Genomic DNA, 20871 nt, shown 5'->3' on the forward strand with positions numbered 1-20871 from the left:
ACTACGGCCCAAGGATGCAACAGTGCCACCAGCAGGAGAGACCTCTTACTGCAGGTCCCAGGTGTTGGAAGACACCCGCTGGTGGACACTGGTACTGCGATCCAAGAGGCCGATAGCGCCACCAACGGGTAAACCCTCTCATGACACTCAGTGACCGAAAAGGGGCTTTCAAGTAGATCCCTATGATCTGAAGTCAAGGAAGGTAAAGGCAAGGAGTCAAGGAAACCTCCTTGTGATTGACCTGAAGGGTGATGTTGAGATCTATATAGTTCTGAATAGAACTGTTGGAAGGCTTCCATAAACTTGGTAGGGTTCTGGGTCAGGTCACCTGAGTTTAACTTAATTTTGGGGAATGCTAGTTGGCGAGGTTTAGGACTAAGTTTTACCGCTAATTTCGACCCTATCTTATCTCTCTGGGAGTAGAAAGGCTCCCCTGTCCACTGGAGATGCTTTTCAGCAGCTGTCGTTAGGTTCAGGTTGAGAAGGGCCTGAGCCTTATCCAAGTGAGCCAGAGATTCTGAAGTGGGATTTCATTTGTGGGCTTTGCGATAGATCGAAAGTTTGCTGTTAATTTGATCGTGTCACTTTTGTGTTCCGCTTTTAGTGTAGCTGATAATTGCATTAGTTTCCCCCTGATCACCGCTCTATGAGCAGCCCATACTGTGGACGGGGAGATGTCAGTCATGGTGTTTAGGCTAAAGTATTCCTTAATAAATTTCTCTATGATAGTGGCCTGTATGGGATCGTTAAGAATGGATTCCTGCAGGCGCCAACGATTGCGCTCCCTATTTCCTGATGGTCTGTGGAGGATTAGAGTGACCATTGAGTGGTCCGATAGAGGGGAGTCCATAATCCGTGACCGTACGACCAAAGGGATGTGTAAAGATGTGGTCTATCCTGGCATAGGAGTTATGTGGTGCTGAGAAATGCGTATAATCCTTAGAGCGAGGGTTAGTTTCCCTCCCAGGCATCTACAAATCCCGCCTCATGTAGTAACTTAGCTACTTTAATGCTCTGTCTAGTAGGGTATCCCAGCTCCAGACTTGTCCAAGGAGAAGTCAAAAGCTATATATAGTTGTGCCCTTAAGGTGAGGGCGGAGTTTGTGTAGTATGGATTCAAAAAAAGCCCTTTGACCTCTATTAGGAGAGTAATAGGATACAAAGGTGTATTGTTCACCATCTATGTTCCCTGATACTAGTATAAAGCGTCCCAGAGGGTCTATAATCATCTGAGATTGAGAGAGATTGATATGTTTGGCAAAACATATTGCCACCCCTTTTGTTTTGTTGGGTATGGAGAATATGAAGAATTGGGGAAAGTTGCGATGGAGAAATGTGGGTTGGTATGATATGGGGAAATGGGTCTCCTGTAAAAAGAGAATGTCCGTGTGCATAGAATGGTAGAGTTGAAACAGTTTCCTTCTTTTGACGGGGGAGTTCAGTCCCTGTGTATTATGTGATAAAATTTTGAGGGTGGGGGGGACTTTAGGTAGGTCAGTCATAATTTGAGTGTTATAAGGTCATGCTTATGAGAAAGGACTTACCTGTACGTGTGGAGGAGAGTGCCTCAAGGATACCTAGGAATAAGCTTGCCGGGAACCAAAGACCTGGGAGGAAAGGCCAGAAGCGAATGCGGAACCTGGAAGTGCTCATGTGATGAGAGGGAGAGAAAGAAAGGAGAGGGGTGAGAGAGAGTATTAGAGGGAGTAGGCAAGTTACTGAAATCTGATCCATTAAACTGTCATACATGTAACAAGAACAGAGAGTAATAATACAGGGGTCCCCAGACCCCTCCCTTACCCCAGGGTAGGATGGACTGGCCATGCCTTACCCTTTTACCTGAGAGGGCTGGTGTCCAATCAGAGGGACTACTGGACTAGAAACCAAATGCATGATCAGTGCCTCTGGTTTCAACTGGAGGTGCACTAGGTCCACTACAGCCCCACCACCTATAAAACCGTATAACTAGTGAGAATAAAACATTCTAACATTTCTTCAAATAAAAGAAAAGAAAAGAAAAAACAGAGCAACCTTAGAATACAATGACTTTGTGTGAAATAGGATTGCACTGCACCACTCGGGCCAAAAGCTCCAGTAGCGGAGCAGTGGAATCTGATTAGAGGGGTCAGCAGGCCCATTCGGTCACTAAAATGTGGTCAAGAATATTGAAAATACCAAGGTAAGAACAACTTCAGGATCAACCAGTGAGAGGAGGGTCCAACAAGTACCAGAGCCTGAAAATACCTATCTTTTCTGAGTACTGTCCAGATGAGATATATATAAGTTGAGAGGCCCCTTCCCGCCTCTGCCCCATCCCTGTAATTTCACAGAGTTGGCTGTTGCTAGGCCTCTGATATCCGAGATGGGAAGAATGGAAACTGCTGAAAGGAATAAGGCCCGACTGTCATGTGGCATCGTTGCAGGGGGCGCAAAAGTAAATCCTGGGGAGGTCACCGTTGAACCAAAAATGTCCAAGGGGGAGTTCTGGATCAGGTCCCTGATCCAAAAAGAGGACAGCACATCACAGGTAAAGATTTTCCTTAGAGCGTTTGGAGCTCTGTTTAAGCCAGGTGGGTTGCAGCGGGCTTGCTGGCGGAGGCCTTTTTGTGGATGAAGAGGAGCTCCTGTTGGTCTATGAAGAAGAAGGGTCCTGGGAGATCAAACCTAGTTGCAGGAGCAGACGTTCTCCCTCGGCGAACAAAGAGAAGCCGTAATTTTTGTTCCTGTAGGAAAAGTTTAATCGAAGGGGGAAGGACCAATGATATGTGATCTCTTTTTCCAGCAGCAGTTGAAGTAGCGGTTTGAGAGAGCGCCTTTTTTGCACTGTGTATGGCGACAAATCTGCAAAAATCTGGATCATGTGTCCCATCAATTTGAGGTTTTCTGAGCCCCTAGATCTTCTCATCACCTCCTCCTTTATGGAGAAGAAATGGGTTTTCACGATAATGTCTCTGGGAAGGCAGTCTGATCGGAGGGTTGAAGGGCTCTGTGAGCTCTGTCTAGCTCCTGTTGTTGTTCTGTGATATCTGGTATGAGGTTCCGTAAAAGGGTCTTCACAGCGGCATGAACATCCTTTTCTGATTCAGGGAGCCCTCGAACGTGAAAGTTATAGCGTCTCGATCTATTTTCGAGGTCGTCAATCTTTGCAAATGCTGTTTCAAGCTGATCTTGCATGTCTTGAATCCTTGCTGAGTTTTGATTAATGCGAGATACCGCTTGGTCAGCTTTCTTTTATATTATATCCATCCTCATCCCTATTTGCTGCAGGTCAGCATGGATGGATGAGGTAATTTGTGCTGCATTTTGGGCCAAGCTCTTGGAGAGGAGCTGGGAGAAGGCCTCCATCATGGAGGGGAAATAGGATGGCACAGGGATGTCAGAGTGGGCTTCTGATACAGACAGTAACAGTCCTGTATGAGGGTCCATCATAGGTGTGGAGGGGAGGCCCAAGCCCATCCTGCCCAGGAGGGACTCCGTGGATGAGGGGGAAGCAGCCAGGGGCAGGGGCGGAAAGTCTATACCTGGGGACTGTGGTGGCTGTGAATGCTGTGAGTCCTGGTCAGCTATAGAGTGCTCCATCTCCTCCGTGTTGTGCGGGCCTCGTGGATCCGCCGCCATCTTGGCATAGCTGACCTGAATGCCTGTCGCGGTCATCTGGCTCGTCAGGTTCCTGCGGACGTTCGCCATTTTTAAGGCAGTGTTCCTGGGGGTTTCCCCCTGTTCGTGTGGCCCAGTAAGGTGCTCGGTGGGTTGCTCCGATCGCTCCGGTGGCTGTCACAGAGCCGTGGTGGAGCGGAGCTCTAACAGCCTACGGCCATTTTAGGAGCTGCTGCGCATGCGCCCGGAAAAAAATTTGTTTTCTTACTCTTTGTTATAAAACATATCCACTAAAAACATTTAAAAAATCTAATTTCTTCATCAATTTAGGCCAATATGTATTCTGTTACATGATTTTGGTAAAAAAAAAAAACTCAACATACACTTATTGGGATTTTTTTTTGAATATCCCAGCTGATGTACATGGAGCTGTGCCCTGCAGGCGGTATGGCTTAACATAATTAAGGGTATATGAGGTTCAACAGAGGGCAGCTGGGAAACAACCCGAGCAGGTGGGAGTTGTCAGCACTGCTCCTACCCATTGGGTCCCATAAGAAGCTTCAGAGGGCCACGATCATGGTTAAACCCCATAAGGACTCAATGGCATGTGGACTGGTACGGTTCAGGAGGGGGGGCGCTCTCTTGTCCCCCCTTTTCCTTCGGCCACCCAGCTTGCATGCTCAGGTAAGGGTCTGGTATGGATCTTGGGGGGACCCCCCCACGCCATTTTGTTTTTTTTAAATTTTGGCACTGTTTTTTCCAGTGATTTTATGTATATTGCTGGGTTCCGGCAATACATTACAGCCACAAGCACTTTTAAATGACATTTTTTCCTTTAGAAATGTCATTTTGCTGCTCTCATTGATTACACTATATACGGCCACTATGTAAGCAGCCTTATATAGTGTGTGGCGTGGACTTAGCCCCGTGAGTCATGATTGGACAATTATGGCTCTCTCAGCAGATCATGCTGTGATTGGCCAAAGCTTGCAGGTCAGGTGCATGCTTTGGCCAATCATAGGATGCCAATGCACTGCAATCTCGCAGTGCATTATGGGTAATTTCGTGGCACTTGAATTTTTGCGCAAACGCCCCATAATGTTCGCTGTTCGATGAACGGGTGAACACCCAATGTTCGACTCGAACTCGAAGCTCATCCCTATCTAGGACTCAGGCATATTGCGCATGTCCGCCGATGTAATAGAACTCAGAGCGAGGCTTGGCTAGGTTGTTGTGCTATAAAGGGAGGTGAAGCAGCGTGCCGCCTATGCCCCTGGATGACGTAACTCTATTACAAAATGCCGCGTAGGGCGGAGCAACGTGTTTGAGTCACCTCTCATCGCTGTTGCGGTTACCAGCAGGACGGGTTGTCTGTGAGCTTCCGGCCGGCGCTCCAGACATTTTTAGGTGCTTACTTTATACTACCTAACTAAGGTTAATGGTTTTACACTATTGGAGCCTTTTATTTTTCATGGTATATCCACTCCACTGCGGGTTGGTGTCCCAATACCTACCAGCTTAAATACCTCCACTACGGCAATAAGGTCCTTGTTGTGCCACTACATTCCAAGGCTCCTGGTTCATCGGTTGTGATCCGGATTATCATCCTACTAAATGGCTTTCTCCGATCCTCTGTAGCGGGGGATCATGAGTTTCTGGTAAGAGGCCATTGTTTACCTATGGTGTTGGATGAAGCACTCTTGTCTATATACCGCAGAAATCACAGTTTATATGGACTTTTTTTATTTATCACATTGGTGATTTATTTTTATGCACATGAACTTATGTTTATTATTGGTACTATTTCACATCAAGCAATGTATATTTGATGGACTGTTACTTTGTCATCACTTGCATCTACTCTGCCTAATTTGTTCATTCACATACTTTAGGAATCATTGTGGATTGGTGATCATATGCATGGTCATGAGTCCTTTTTAGCACGATTTCAATTTTTTCTAATTCTATTTTCACTGTGTTTATGTTGCATAGAGGAATTGCAGCTTATTATTCTGTTTTTTTTGTACACTTCACCTAAGCGCAGTTTCTTCCCCTTTTTTTCCTAATTAAATTGGAGAGGCTGGGAGGGTGGCAACTTCATCGCAATCTCTAAAGTATATAATTGAGATCTGCGAGCAAATTGTTGTCATATCAGAGAGGTCCTGTCTATGTTGGGGGTATGCACCCCTGTGCCTTTAATGAGGGGTGGGCTCCCTCCAGGCTCACCTGCCCTCTGCCTATTTATTATAATGCATGTGCTTCCACTGTGAAGGCTCTTAAATTAGATGAGTTATGACTACAGAAAATATTGGGGTGCCTTGATGGAACTCTGTAGATTACTTGTGTATTTCAGATGTGTGCAAACTAAACCCCTCTCTTTCCATCACCCCTCTTCTCCACTCTGTATATATCACCCTCCCTCCTGTCCTCTCCCTAATACTGCTCCTACCAACTCTTTCACTCCCACATTACTTCCCTCATTTCGGATTTTTTCAGCAGATTTTGTTGTTGGAAAATTTGAGATCCAGATCTCAAATTTTGTTTGTCGGAAATACGAGGGAAAATGTCCGATGGAGCCTACACACGGTCGGAATTTCCGACAACAAGCTCCCATCGAACATTTCCCGTTGGAAAATCTGACTGTGTGTACGGGGCATAACAATAACTTACAAAGCCATCCACAACTTGGCCCCCAGCTACATCACTAAGCTAGTCTCAAAATACCAACCAAACCGTTCTCTTTGTTCCTCACAAGACCTCCTGCTCTCTAACTCCGTCATCACCTCCTCCCATACTCACCTCCAGGACTTCTCCCGAGCCTCTCCTATCCTCTGGAGCTCGCTACCCACATCGGTCCGACTTTCTCCTATTCTGTCAACTTTCAGACAATCCCTGAAAACTCATCTCTTCAGAGAGGCCTATCCTGTCCTCACCTAACAACTGTACATTTATTTTCTCTATCAGCCCATCCCCCACAGTTATTACCTTTTGTATCTCTTGACCCTCCCTCTTAGATTGTAAGCTCTAACGATCAGGGCTCTAATTCCTCCTGTATTACACTGTAATTGTAATGTCTGCCTTCATGTTGTAAAGTGCTGCGTAAACTGTTGGCTCTATATAAACCCCGTATAATAATAATAATAATAATAATAATAATTTCATAGAGAAGAATATTTATTTCACATTAACATTTTATTTCCTAATTCTCCCCCATCACCAGGACACATTTAGTGATTATAATACACCATCACATGATACATTATATTAGGATCTATTATAAAAGTCATCCCATAGAATTCTATTGGTGATCCATTCTATGGGGACACATTATATTGGGGACACATTCCAGTTCTAGTAATTATACATTATTATAGTGATATCATTATATTAGTGATAAATCCCATTATTTCTTTCATTAGTAAATCTCGGGATCATTTCTTCATATATTTCCTCTGAGATTTTTCCATCCATTTTCATCTCTTTCTATTTGTAGATCTATTATTTATTGATATTTCTTCACACAATAAAATAATCAATAGAATGAACCATTGAAAATGTATTAATAATAATAAGGAATGAGACCTTCTACACATTATAGTCCTATAGATAGATAGATAGATAGATAGATAGATAGATAGATAGATAGATAGATAGATAGATAGATAGATAGATAGATAGATTTGTTCTTAAAGGGCCAGTACACCTCTATCTGTACTTTCCACATTGGGTCCCTCGGCAGCCATTTCTCTACTATGACATCACAGCTCGGACACAGACAATAAGTCATATTACACTCTGTGCTCTCTCTCAGCTCCGGCACTCTATACAATTCATCACCGTCCCATCTCACTATACACAATGCTTATATACTGGGAGGAGCCATTAGAACTAATGCCCCGCATCCTTCTATAGGTGAAACAGGAGCCGTACACACCCACTTATACTTTCCTTTGTTGTTCCTCCATCTAAGTCCTCACTAAGTCCCCAGTTTCCCGGGTATTGAGGGATCATGTGATCTTCTCCCACCATACAGTGATCAGACCTGAGCGGCCAATCACAGGACTTACATACTGTCACATGATGGGGGGGTGACATCATCAATCCTGTGTAAGCTCTGACATAACCCACCATGTATCTTACACAGGTGAGGACTCAGGGATCTGACATGGATTGATGGGGGCTATAAAAGTGGGTAGAAGTGGGTCGGGGGAGGGGCTGTGACTGCCTTAAGTGAGCATGTAGCATGTAGTGCGATTTTACCACATTTTTTTGCCACAATTTTTGTTTTGCATTTTTTTTAATCTACCCAACAACAAATTTGCCAAGATAAAAAAAGCATAAAAAAACACAAAACACAAAGCACGGCAAAAACACGGTAAAATTGCATGTTCAAAACACAAAAAGCACTGCAGAGACAATCAAAAGCAACAGACATAGATGTGAATTGAGCCTAAAAAATTCCCCTGACACTTTTCAAAAACGCAGAGGCACAAAAATGCATTGATTTGAGCGTGTTCCATAGGGATCCATGTTAAAAAAAATGAAAAAACGCATTGGAGTCAATGGAGCCTTCAACGCAAAAAGGTTTTTTATGGTTCAATAGACTTCAATGGAGAAGTTGCAGAAAAGCATGTAGTGCATTTTTCTTACATCATTTTTACTGCAATTTTGCCGCAATTTTTATTTTTAAATCTGCCCAAACAGCAAATTATCTAAAAAAAATAGAATAAAAACCCCCCAAAAGAGCAAATCACGGTAAAAAACCTGCGGAAAGCACAGCAAAAAGCACATCAGAAAGTCTGAAAAGCAACCTGCATAGGTGTGAATGGAGCCTTAGGCTGGGATGAGACTTGTGGGATGCGGGAACCAGTGCGATTCCTGTGCGGGTTCCCTCATCACACCTCAATCACCGGACGTTCACACTGACATCTGAGAACCGCTGCGGGGGGTCAATGGAAAGTTAATGACACCCCCAGATCGCTTCGCAGATCGCAGTGCAAACGCTGAAATGGTGCAGGAATCGGATTGTATAGATGTGACACCCAATGTGATCCGATTCCAGTGAGGACCGAAAAAAGGGTCCGGCACCATTTCGGTGTGAATGTGATTTCAGTCACACAGTTTGTACGGCTGAATTCACATCACACAGACATGACATGTGATCTACACAGCAATGTGATCCCAGCCTTAGAGAGATTTCCTCTCACTTCCTGTCCTGGTGACAACAATACAATGAGTGAGAGAAATCTGTACAGGGACACAGACATATAAACATCTGACAGGGGCTCTAAACCTTCCCCTTCCTTACTATACTAAACATATCATTCTTATTTCATTCTGTGTTCCTGTTGGAGAGTTCTCCTCATTTCCTGTCTAGATAAATGTTGTCACCGGGACAGGAAGTGAGGGGAAATCTCTGTAATGAAGCCCTGGATAGAAGAAAAACCTGACAGGGGATCTAATCCTGACCCACTCTGCATAAAAACAGTCTGGGCTCTCTGATCACATTTTCTTCTTCCAGTAATAAATCTCTAGATGATGTCTTCATAGATTTCCTCTCCGATTGTTCCATTTATTTCCTTCTCTTTGTACTATAGATTGTATAGAGGAGGAGGGGGGAGGGGCAGAGAGGAGAGGTGACCCCATCCTATCCCATCACAGTGACCCCAACTCCACACCCCCCCTCTATGTCTGATCATGGCTGCCCCCCCCACAGAGGGACCACATGTGGGGGAGGGGCAGAGGGAGGGAGGGGCAGGGGGAGGAGATGGCAAATACTGCGACAAAACACAGAAAGTATTATGTCATGAGATAGATAGATAGATAGATAGATAGATAGATAGATAGATAGATAGATAGATAGATAGATAGATAGATAGATAGATAGATAGATAGATAGATAGATAGATAGATAGATAGATAGATTTCTCACTGACCAATAAGAACATGTTATTTTTACTCCAATAATTGGACAGATATTCTACCCAATCACAACGATCAGTAAGAAATCTCACATTAATTTATAGTAGAAAAACTTGCAGGAAGCCCCGCCCACTGCTATATACTATTGGATGAATATTAAATGAATTCCCCTCCTTCATCTGACATCACCAGACTGTGGGCGGAGTTCTCACATCTCCCGCCTCCCCCCACATATCTTTATACAACCATCATATACACATAACACAGCATGGAGGGGCTCAGTGAAGGTGGTGGTGAAGGTGTGGAGATGTCGGATCGGGTCACACATATCATAAAAGGAGATCCGCCCAGCCTCATAATCCAGATATATCCTGACTCTGTTACTGGAGGGATTGGTGGGTAAGAGGATCTGTTTACTGTCATGTATCACAGAATACTGATTATTATACCTCTCCAATACCCAGGACTTCTTATTATTTCCAATCATTGACTCCAACCCTCCCCTCTCTATACTGGGGTAACACATCCCGACTATACATCCATCTGATCCCCCGACATCCACTTCCCAGTAATGTCTCCCTGAGGAGAAACTCTGACTGCTCATCACCTGAAAATCCTGGAATCTCTCTGGTGTTTCTGGGTGATTCTGCTCTATATCTGACCAGGATACAGTTTTCATGTCATCTGATATCTGTAGATAATTATTAGCTGTGTTTCCATCCAGTAATATGTCTGCAGCTCCTTGTATATAGAAGTATACATTTACCTCTGTTATTATACCAGATAAACCTGTGTGTAACACCCCCGCCACATCCAGACCCCCTCCATCATGGAGGAGTTCCTCATGTCTCTCTCTGTCCTCATTATCTCCATCCTCAGTATCACACAAGTCACCTGTGTCTGATTCCTGTAAGACAGTCAGTGGATCCGTCATGTTACACAGCTCCTCAATGTGACGCAACTTCCTGGACAGCTCCTCCTTCTTTATTTCCAGATCCCAGATGGAGATGGAGAACCTCTTTGCCCTCCTGGAGATTTCCCTCAGGACTCTCTTCTCCAGGTCTTCCAGACGTCTCCTGAGATCTCTAAACAGGACAGTGACTCTCTCGGTGTCACCAGCTGCTTCTTCTTCTACTTTCCTCCTGTGTTCCTGCAGACTCTGGACTCTTTCCTCTGTCTCCTCTCTCTTTGTCAGAAGGTTCTGCAGAACATTCCTCAGTGTCTCCTTCTTCTTCTCAGAAGCTTCATCCAGTGACTCCATCTCATGTCCTTTATGTCCTCCAATCATACAACAAGACATACAGATACAGGTCTCATCCTCAGTGCAGAAATACTTCAAAACTTCCTTATGGACGGAGCATTTCCTGTTCTCCATGGACAAGGTGGGGTCACATAAGACGTGTTCTGGGGACTTTTTGTGGACTCTCAGGTGTTTATCACACAGAGAAACCTCACAGAGCAGACAGGATCTAACAGCAGGTACAGGAGAGTCCACACAGTAAGTACAGAAGACCCCGGACTCCTCCCGATCTGGCTGAGCAGACAGGAAAGTCTCTGCTATGTTACGTAGTTTCATGTTCTTCTGCAGTGCAGGCCGATCCGGAAACTTCTCTCTACATTCAGGACAGGAATATCCTCCAGACCCCCCCTGTGTATCCAGCACACGATCAATACAGACCCGGCAGAAGTTGTGACCACATTTCAGGATTACAGGATCTGTATAAATGTTCAGACAGACGGAACATTCCAGCTCAGCTCTCAGATCACCAGACGCCATCGCTGACAGGGGAGGAGAAACTAAACTGAAAGTCTCTGACACCGGAGAGGAATGTGGATGGGGGAGGGGTGACATCCTCCTACACAGGGTGAGGCTGGATGAATATTATAGGACACGGAGATCAGAGTACAGAAGGGAGAAGATTAGTTTTTCAGTAGTAATGATAATTATACCTCCCAACATTAGAAGAGAGAGAAAGAAGGAAAGACGGATGTGGAGAAGACATGCGGAGCACTAAGTACAATGACATGAAAAGTGGAGATGACTACATCATGATGAAAAGGAAATTGGTTATATAACCACCTGACCTCTGGAAGATTTAACCCCCTTCATGACCAGGCCATTGTTTTGCGATACGGCACTGCAGTGCTTTCAACTCACAATTGCGCAGTCATGCAACACTGTACATAAATTACATTTATATAATTTTTTCCCACAAATAGAGATTTCTTCTGGTGGTATTTGATCACTTCTGCATTTTTTTGCGCTTTAAAAATAAAAATAAACAAGTTTGGAAAAAATATATTTGTTCTTACTTTTTGTTATAAAACATATCCAATAAAAACATTTAAAAAATCTAATTTCTTCATCAATTTAGACCAATATGTATTCTGCTACATGTTTTTGGTAAAAAATAAAATCCCAATAAGCGTAGATTGATTTCTTTGCAGAAAAGTTAAATTGTCTAAAAAACTATAAGAAAAATACTGGAATTTTTTTTATACTATTAATGACGGTGATCAGCGACTTATAGCGGGACTGTGATATGAGTGAATCTGAAACTTTGTAGGAATCAGTGACACTAATACAGTGATTAGTGCTATAAATATGCACTGTCACTGTACTAATGACACTGGTTGGGGAGGGGTTAAACATCTTGGGCAATTAAAGGGTTAAATGTGTGCCTAGCCAGTGTTTTTGTGTGTACAGTGTGCTGCTTTTACTAAGGAATGTACTTTGCAGGGAAACAAAAACCAGCACATCCCCCGCTGACAGGACAGAGCTCTGCATTGTTTACATAGACGGAGATCTGTCCTGTCGTCCTCCTCGCTGATCAGCGGGTGCCGGTGGTCATCTATTGGCCGGCACCCACTGATCAGTTTGTGGTTTTAGTAATCACAACACAAGCGGTGTGCGCACCCCCCATGTGCACATGCCCCCTAGAGCAGAATCACGTACTCTCCGGTATCACCCCGCTTTGTAGTATATTGTGGAGTAGATCTTGGACCTCCTTGCACAGGGTTGGGGGAATGTGACAGCACCGCTCCCTAATGAATGGAGCATGCCCTGTGTGGATCGGGTAGTCAGTGACTTTGGTGAACCCGTAGTCTTCTGGACCATTGGCAAATACTAGTAGAAAAGTGTAAACAAATAATTTGGCGCAGCTCGCAAACTTAGCAGCTGACACACCAAATTGGATAAATGGCAAACATAAACAAAAACAAAAAGTGTAGCTCTAAAAAGTGATGTGCCAAAGACAATATGGACAATGAGTCCAGATGGCACTAAAAAACCTCAAAAAATGAATAAAATAATTATGGCAAATTATATATGTATAGATATATCAATTGAAGTCCATACAGATAATAGTGCAAAAAAGGAAAAAAAGAAAAAAACTCGATGTGTATATAGTCCCAGTCTATATGATTGAGGATGTAAACTCATCAGTGAAAAACTTGAGTGTGAGGAATAATTTCCAAAGGCTGGGATGTGTGATTGTGACAAAACCACCACCATGTGAAGAGGAGGCTTACCAGATTGTTTTGACACGCCAGAGCATATGTTCTGCGTTCCAAACAGGCTTGTATTGAGGTGGATGGACTCTGGAGCTGTCAGTATCCTAGGACAGAGATTCCCAATTCTCGGCCAGGTAGAAGCAGGAAACGCTGGGAATAACATTGCAGCAATCAGGGGGACATGCAATCGTAAAGTACAAGAACAAGAATGAAATTGAAATAAATGTAAAAAAGGAATGAAAAGTAAAAATAAGATGTATAGAAAAAAAGAAGAAAAGAATGACACATAAATGTCATCCTTAGTGTCACCAAAGAATTATTGTTTTAATAAAAAACATATATTACCAAAAAAAAAAATGTTATTATTAAAATATGGAAATAAAAATGAGCCCCTTTATGTCGACTCAATTGCAAAAATAGTTGTTGTATAAAAAGCCGCCAACTAAACGTAACAGAACTTCAATTTTCTGTCGTCTATATGGAAGTACACAGTATAACTACTCTTACCTCACCGAAGGAATTATAGCCAAAAGTCATAGACTTAGGGTAGATATGGAATAAGTTATGTGTAACCGCTCATGGAATGGACTCTCATGTGGGATCATATGTACATATGACACAACAATATCTCAACGTTACAAACAAAAAACGTTTCAAACAAAAAAAGAGAGAGAAAAGGGATGGGAGTGTAATAAACAATGTGAAAAATGAAAAATGAGTACGTCAGGCTTTACTAATGAATGAATTGATGTCCCAGTCTATATTCATACCAAAAGGTGAATAGGAACGTAGCTCATAAATCCAGTAGGTCTCGAGTTGTGAGACCCCTCTAATTTTAGACCCTCCCCACCAAGGGGCCATGTACCTGTCAATTACCATAAATGTGGTCCCTTTGGGGTTGCGATCATGATGTAACTTATAGTGTCTGGGTACGGTGTGTTTCGTGTCACCACTCTTAATGTGTTCCGCAACTCTAACAGAAAATGTGCGGATGGTGCGACCCACCTACTGCTATCCGCAAGGGCAGGTGATTAAATAAACTATGTAGTGAGTCGCACAGGTACAAAAATGTTTAATAGAATATTGCTTGTTGGTGACGGAAGATCTAAAGACAACTACCCTACGTCCTACTCCTGAATTGTGCTGACACACTGCGCATTTTCTGCAAGGGAAAGAGCCAGTCAGTTCAAGAAAAAACGAGGGACATGAAGGGGGATTGATAATGTTCGGAGCTATTCTACTTTGTAAAGTGGGCACTCCTCTGAAGACAACTTTGGCTTGGTCAGGTAGAGATGAGCTAAGGATACAATCATTTTTGAGAATATTCCAGTGTTGAGCAAAAATGGCTTTGATCTGGTGATACTGGGTGGAAAACGAGGTCATCATAGCCCACCTAAAGATATTATCGGTATCACGTTTGGGCTTGGTGGCCAATAGAGATTCTCTCTCCACTTCCATAGTATGTGAAAGTTCCCAGTCAACGTCCAAATGGCTGTATCCTTTATCCAATAAACGAGTTTTGAGTATATTGGCCTGTGCTTTGAAAGTTTCTATACTTGTACAGTTTCTACGTGACCACAGGAATTGGCTACGTGGAACAGACCGGAGCCAAGACGGGTGATGGCAGCTATCTGTAGACCCCAGATCTCTCCATAAAGAGGACCTGTCACCCCCTATTACTGTCACATGGGATGTTTACATTCATTATAGACCCCAGATCTCTCCATAAAGAGGACCTGTCACCATCTATTACTGTCACATGGGATGTTTACATTTATTATAGACCCCAGATCTCTCCATAAAGAGGACCTGTCACCGTCTATTACTGTCATTTGGGATGTTTACATTCATTATACACCCCAGATCTCTCCATAAAGAGGACCCGTCACCACCTATTACTGTCACAAGGGATGTTTACATTCATTATAGACCCCAGATATCTCCATAAAGTGGACCTGTCACCACCTATTACTGTCACATGGGATGTTTACATTCATTATAGACCCCAGATCTCTCCATAAAGTGGACCTGTCACCACCTATTACTATCACAAGGGATGTTTACATTCATTATAGACCCGAGATCTCTCCAAAAAAAGGACCTGTCACCGTCTATTACTGTCACATGGGATGTTTACATTCATTATAGACCCCAGATCTCTCCATAAAGAGGACCTGTCACCACCTATTACTGTCACATGGGATGTTTACATTCATTATAGACCCCAGATCCCTCCATAAAGAGGACCTGTCACCACCTATTACTGTCACATGGGATGTTTAAATTCATTATAGACCACAGATCTCTCCATAAAGAGGACCTATCACCACCTATTACTGTCACATGGGATGTTTACATTCATTATAGACCCCAGATCTCTCCATAAAGAAGACCTGTCACCGCCTATTACTGTCACATGGGATGTTTACATTCATTATAGACCCCAGATCTCTCCATAAAGAGGACCTGTCACCGCCTATTACTGTCACATGGGATGTTTACATTCATTATAGACCCCAGATCTCTCCAAAAAGAGGACCTGTCACCGTCTATTACTGTCACATGGGATGTTTACATTCATTAGAGACCCCAGATCTCTCCATAAAGAGGACCTGTCACCACCTATTACTGTCACATGGGATGTTATCATTCATTATAGACCCCAGATCTCTCCATAAAGAGGACCTGTCACCTCCTATTACTGTCACATGAGATGTTTACAGTCATTATAGTCGGCCGGCTTGGATTACGTCACATCGGCTTCACCGATCAGTGACTACAAGTGGGCGTGTGTACAAGAGACACTCCTTGTGCCTCTCACGCTCTACACTGTCAGTCGCTCTATACCTGAGTGGCTGCGTGGATGTTATCTGCTGGCTACAGTGTCTGCTCCACTTTCGAACCATTAAGGCACGTGACTGCTTAGCTTTAGATACTGAGTACATAATAGGCAGATTATTTACACCATTATGCCACCTTGACATTTTTTATTTATATTTATCTATTTATTTTTCCATTTTCTCTCCTTTCTGTGGGTCTGCTTGTCTGATGTTACAGCCACACAATCTGGATTTAAAGCAACCCCTATATACTACTACACACAGGCAAGGTTTTCCAGAGGCTTGATATACCCTTCTTTCCTGCCTCTAGCCGATGTACTATCCTCTCTGGCTACACACTTCAGAAATACTGGTAGTTTTTTGATATCCCTGGACTGGGGTTCTTACTGAGGTATGGGACCTATGGACAGAAAGTTTCATTCTCATGTGCCTGTATTATATGAACAATTAGCAATAAGTGCATATAAATGGAAGGAAACTGGAACAAACCAGAATCAAACGAACACATGAGACTCCCCTCGGCTTTAGAGTAGGGATGGGAGTTCACCATGATTAGGCTGTTGGTTGGAACATATCATGAAGTGCATTTTGTATAAATTGTGTCCTTTTAAATATGTACCGAGAGAGAACCCATGTATTGATGGAATAGGGGAGGGGGGATACATAAATTGGTTAAAAACTTTTTCCCCTTTTTTTTTTTTGGGGAGGGGGCACTGAGGGTACATGGGTATCCTTTAATATATGAATTTGGTGGGCCACGGGAGGTGGGGTGGAGGGAAGGTGCGGTGGGGGAACCATAACACCCACTTGAGATAGGGTGTTATGACTTAACAAGAATTGGGGGGGGTATTTTTTTTATTTTTTATTTTTTTGCTTTAACACAAGACACCTGTGATCACTATTGTTGAATGGGGAAGGGTAGGTGTAATTAGTATTGTCTGACACTAAATAGAGACACTTTATATTGGAATGTATTAGAATATAACACTAATTTTGTGTATTTTATTTTTGGGAACATTGTCAGCCCAATATAATGGGAAATTCAAGTTGGGGTGTATTAATCGGAGTATATATATCCACTGGGGGGTGGGGTTTTTTTTCTCACGATTATCATCTATTTTGTCACTATTAAGAGAGGTTTGGGGGTGATGGGGGGGTTTCCTTTTGTTGTGTTTTTTTTTTTGCACTAATATTTATTGTATGACCTCATACGTCATGCATCTTATTGTCATATATTTTTCAGGGTGCAAGGGGTGTGTTTGGTTTTTAGTTACACATTTTTAAATTTAGCACTTCCCCCCTCCCTTTTTTTTTTCTTTTTTTTTCTTTTCTTTCCCTCCCCCCTGCCCCCAGATATATCATTTGCTAATTAAAATTACTCTATAGGTAGAATTTGATCTTGGGTTCGGAAGAGGTAGGCAGCAGTGCTGCTGTTTTGTCCATAGGGTTGATCTCAGCACCTGTGAGAGTATGGGAGGGGGGTTGGTTGGGGTGTCTTGGGGGGGAGAAGTGGAATTTGATAGAATACCCCTAGTATAGAGGGGAGAAGAAAGTTTAAAAGGGGGTTAGGAAGATGATGAATTAAAGGTAACTTTTCTTCCTTCCGAATTTAGGTAGGAGTAGGTGATAAAAAACTATATGTGTATGGTTTTGTACAACTGTATGTTTCTTGATAATATTATGTATTGTTTAAAATAAGTATAACTGCGAACTCAATGTGTAAAATAATTAGAGTGGTGGGGGTCGGGGGAGGAGGGGAGCACCCTCCCGGTTCTCTCTGACTACACCCCCTTGTAAGTTAGCGCTCATTTTTCCAGTGTAGGACTGGAGAGCGTATTAGCAATTTTTGCTGTTATTCATTTTAGAATCCTTTCCCACTAATGTGGGTCCTTTTATTAACTACTTAACACTTTTTGGATATTCTTTTCTTCATTAAATAATTTATTTTTCTGGTGGTTGTTTCTACTTTTTTATTATTCCTTTCTTAATCTCTCTCTTTTCTCTGAGTCTATTTTCTTCCCTCCTTCCCCCTTTTTTTTTTTTTTCCCGTTAGGCATTATGACCCATGTGGGGGGGACTGGATCTCGCTCCATTTTACATGAGGTCAAATTTACTTCTTTCAATGTTCGTGGCCTAACTACACCAGAGAAACGTTCCAGACTTCTTTATGATCTTAGAAAGTCGCATAGCCAGGTAGTGTTCTTGCAGGAGACACACTTTAAGAAGCAAGCGATTCCAAGGCTGTATAATCGCGACTTCCCCACGGTATATCATGCACCCTCTCCCTTTTCAAAATCTAAAGGAGTAAGTATTTTAATTGCCAAGTCGGTCCCATGGACCTTTGTGGAGGAACGGGTAGATCCACTAGGTCGATATCTGCTTTTGAAAGGGAAAATTGGAAATATTATTGTGACCCTGGTGAACATGTATTTCCCAAACTCAGATCATCTGGCCTTTTTAAGGTCTTTAGTACCTATCATATTAGAATCCTGGGAGGGTGTTTTTTTGCTAGGGGGGGATTTCAATTTTGCACAAGAGCCCTTATTTGATGTTTCGAGAGGGGCATCACATCTCTCTTTTTCCTACCTTAAAAAACTTGAAACAGAGCTGTTGAGCATGTGTTTGGTTGACCTATGTAGAATTATGCATCCTGATGATAGGGATTACACCTACTTCTCACATGTACATCAGACATACTCCAGGATTGACTGCTTTATGATTCAGCATAAAGATCTACCTCTTGTTTCCTCCTCCCAGATTGACTATATATCCCTCTCTGACCATGCACCGATTCATATGACTTTAAGCTTAGACACGGAACATTGCTCTCCTCCGACATGGAAATTGAACGAATCTCTGTTGCATATTCCTGAAGTACGCAGTGAGGTGGGAAGGACCCTCACAAACTACTTCTTAGAAAATGTTGATCCATCCAGATGAGCCCAATGATTGTGTGGGAAGCGCATAAATGTGTGTTAAGGGGAGAGTTGATTAGGATCGGGGCCTTAAAGAAATGGAAAAGAACTAAGCAGATTGATCTGCTGATCTCTAAGGTGCGTTCTCTAGAAATTATTACACAAACGTTCCTTAGCAGAAGACCACCTTAAGGCCCTTCTGAAGGTCAGAGGAGAGTTGAAAGACTTGCTTTTTCAAAAGACGGCTCAAAAGCTGGCATGGGCAAGACGCTCGTTATTTGAATTCTCAAATAAACCGGGCTCGATGTTAGCTAGAGCCCTACGTGGCCCGAGAAAGCGCACCTTTATCCCGTATATTACAACTAGCCAGCGGACTAAAGTACACACCTCCAAGAACATAGCAGATGAATTTTATAAGTACTACCGACATTGTATAATCTACACACTAAGGACTCTACTGAGGCCATGACGGACAAGACAAAGTCAGATATTGAATACATCAGGGCCTCAGGCATGCCCAGGTTATCGGATGAAGTAAGGGACTCTTTGGAATCTGAGATTACAGCTGAAGAGTTTCATGAGGTCTTGGCCCAAATGAAACCATGGAAGGCCCCGGGGCCTAATGGCTTCACACTGACTTACTACCAATCTTTTGTGACTTCCCTGACTCCACACTTCTTGGTGGCCTACAATGAGCTGAAAGAAGATAGTTCTATGCCAATAGACTCATTGAGGGCTTATATATCCCTGATACCTAAAGAAGGGGAAGATCTATCCAAATGTGGGAACTATCGCCGATCGCACTTCTCAACATAGACTTAAAACTCTTTGCCAAAATACTCTCTAATCGACTCGTACTGCATATTCCAAAATTAATACTTTTAGACCAAGTAGGTTTTGTACCGCGGCGAGAAGCAAGAGACAATACCATTAGGGTTCTAAATCTTATCCAAAAGGCGCGTCAGACGGGGAAATCATTTCTCTTGCTTTCGACAGACGCGGAAAAGGCCTTTGACAGGGTGTCCTGGCATTTTATGCGGGCCACCCTGGAATACATCGGTCTTGGCTATAATATGTTTACTTGGATTTCATCCCTTTATTCTAAACCAATGGTTCGGGTGAATGAATGGTGCTCAGAGTTTTTTATGATAGCGAATGGGACGAGACAGGGTTGCCCCCTGTCCCCCCTTATTTTCATATTGACTTTAGAGCCATTTTTGTGCTATATAAGAGAAGACCCAAATATTACAGGGGTGCGGAAACCCTCAGGACACCACAAAATAGCGGCTTATGCCGATGACTTGATCTTCTTTGTCTCTAAACCACGAGTCTTGCTCCCCAATATTTTGGCAGCGGTTGGGAGATATGGAGAATTGTCAAACTTTAAGGTCTACTGTGCCAACTCCGCTGTGCTTAATATTTTACGATCCCAGATTCGGAGGCTCGTAGTATGCGTACGTCCTTTGCATTCCATTGGGCGGATAAATCAATAAGATATCTGGGTATTAACATTACATCGGACTTGACGTATTTGTACGCTGCTAATTATGAACCTTTGCTCCAGAGACTGAAAGCTGACCTTCGTAACTGGCACACTTTGACCTTGACCTAGTTTGGGCGTTGTAATGCCCTGAAGATGACGGTTTTACAGAGGATATTATATATACTCCAAACCATACTGAATAGAGTACCTTCAACATACTTTAAACAGCTCCGGACAATAATTAGAGAGTTTATTTGGTCACATAAGTCACCAAGGACCAAAATGCAAAAGTTGTCTAGACCCAAAGAGAAGGGGGGCATTGGCCTACCCGATCTCCTCCAATATTACAGAGCAGTACAGCTTTCGAAGATAGCAGACTGGCACTGTAATAAAGAATTCAAACAATGGGTGAGGATGGAGATTGAGGATGTTTCTATTCCGCTGTTGACCTCACCATGGCTCACCTGCTCTCTTCCAGAAGACATAGGGAACCATCCCTTGGTAAGTGCCACCCTTAGGGTGGCTAGATTAACGTTTCTCAGTACGGGCCTTGCGCCGCTACGCTCTCCCATGACACCGGTGATAGGTAATTCGGATTTCA

General features: G+C 43.0%; 1 protein-coding gene across 1 annotated transcript; it reads right to left on the reverse strand.

Moving 5' to 3' along the window:
- Window positions 1-5338: 5338 nt before the first annotated feature.
- On the reverse strand, window positions 5339-11417 carry LOC141133810 (E3 ubiquitin/ISG15 ligase TRIM25-like). Its single transcript, XM_073623368.1, has one exon. It carries the CDS (start codon window positions 11369-11371, stop codon window positions 9728-9730), a length of 1644 nt encoding a protein of 547 aa, XP_073479469.1. The 5' UTR covers window positions 11372-11417; the 3' UTR covers window positions 5339-9727.
- Window positions 11418-20871: the final 9454 nt, after the last annotated feature.

The sequence above is a fragment of the Aquarana catesbeiana genome, linkage group LG03 (genome assembly GCF_042186555.1).
Source record: "Aquarana catesbeiana isolate 2022-GZ linkage group LG03, ASM4218655v1, whole genome shotgun sequence".
In the NCBI taxonomy this organism is placed as follows: domain Eukaryota; kingdom Metazoa; phylum Chordata; class Amphibia; order Anura; family Ranidae; genus Aquarana; species Aquarana catesbeiana.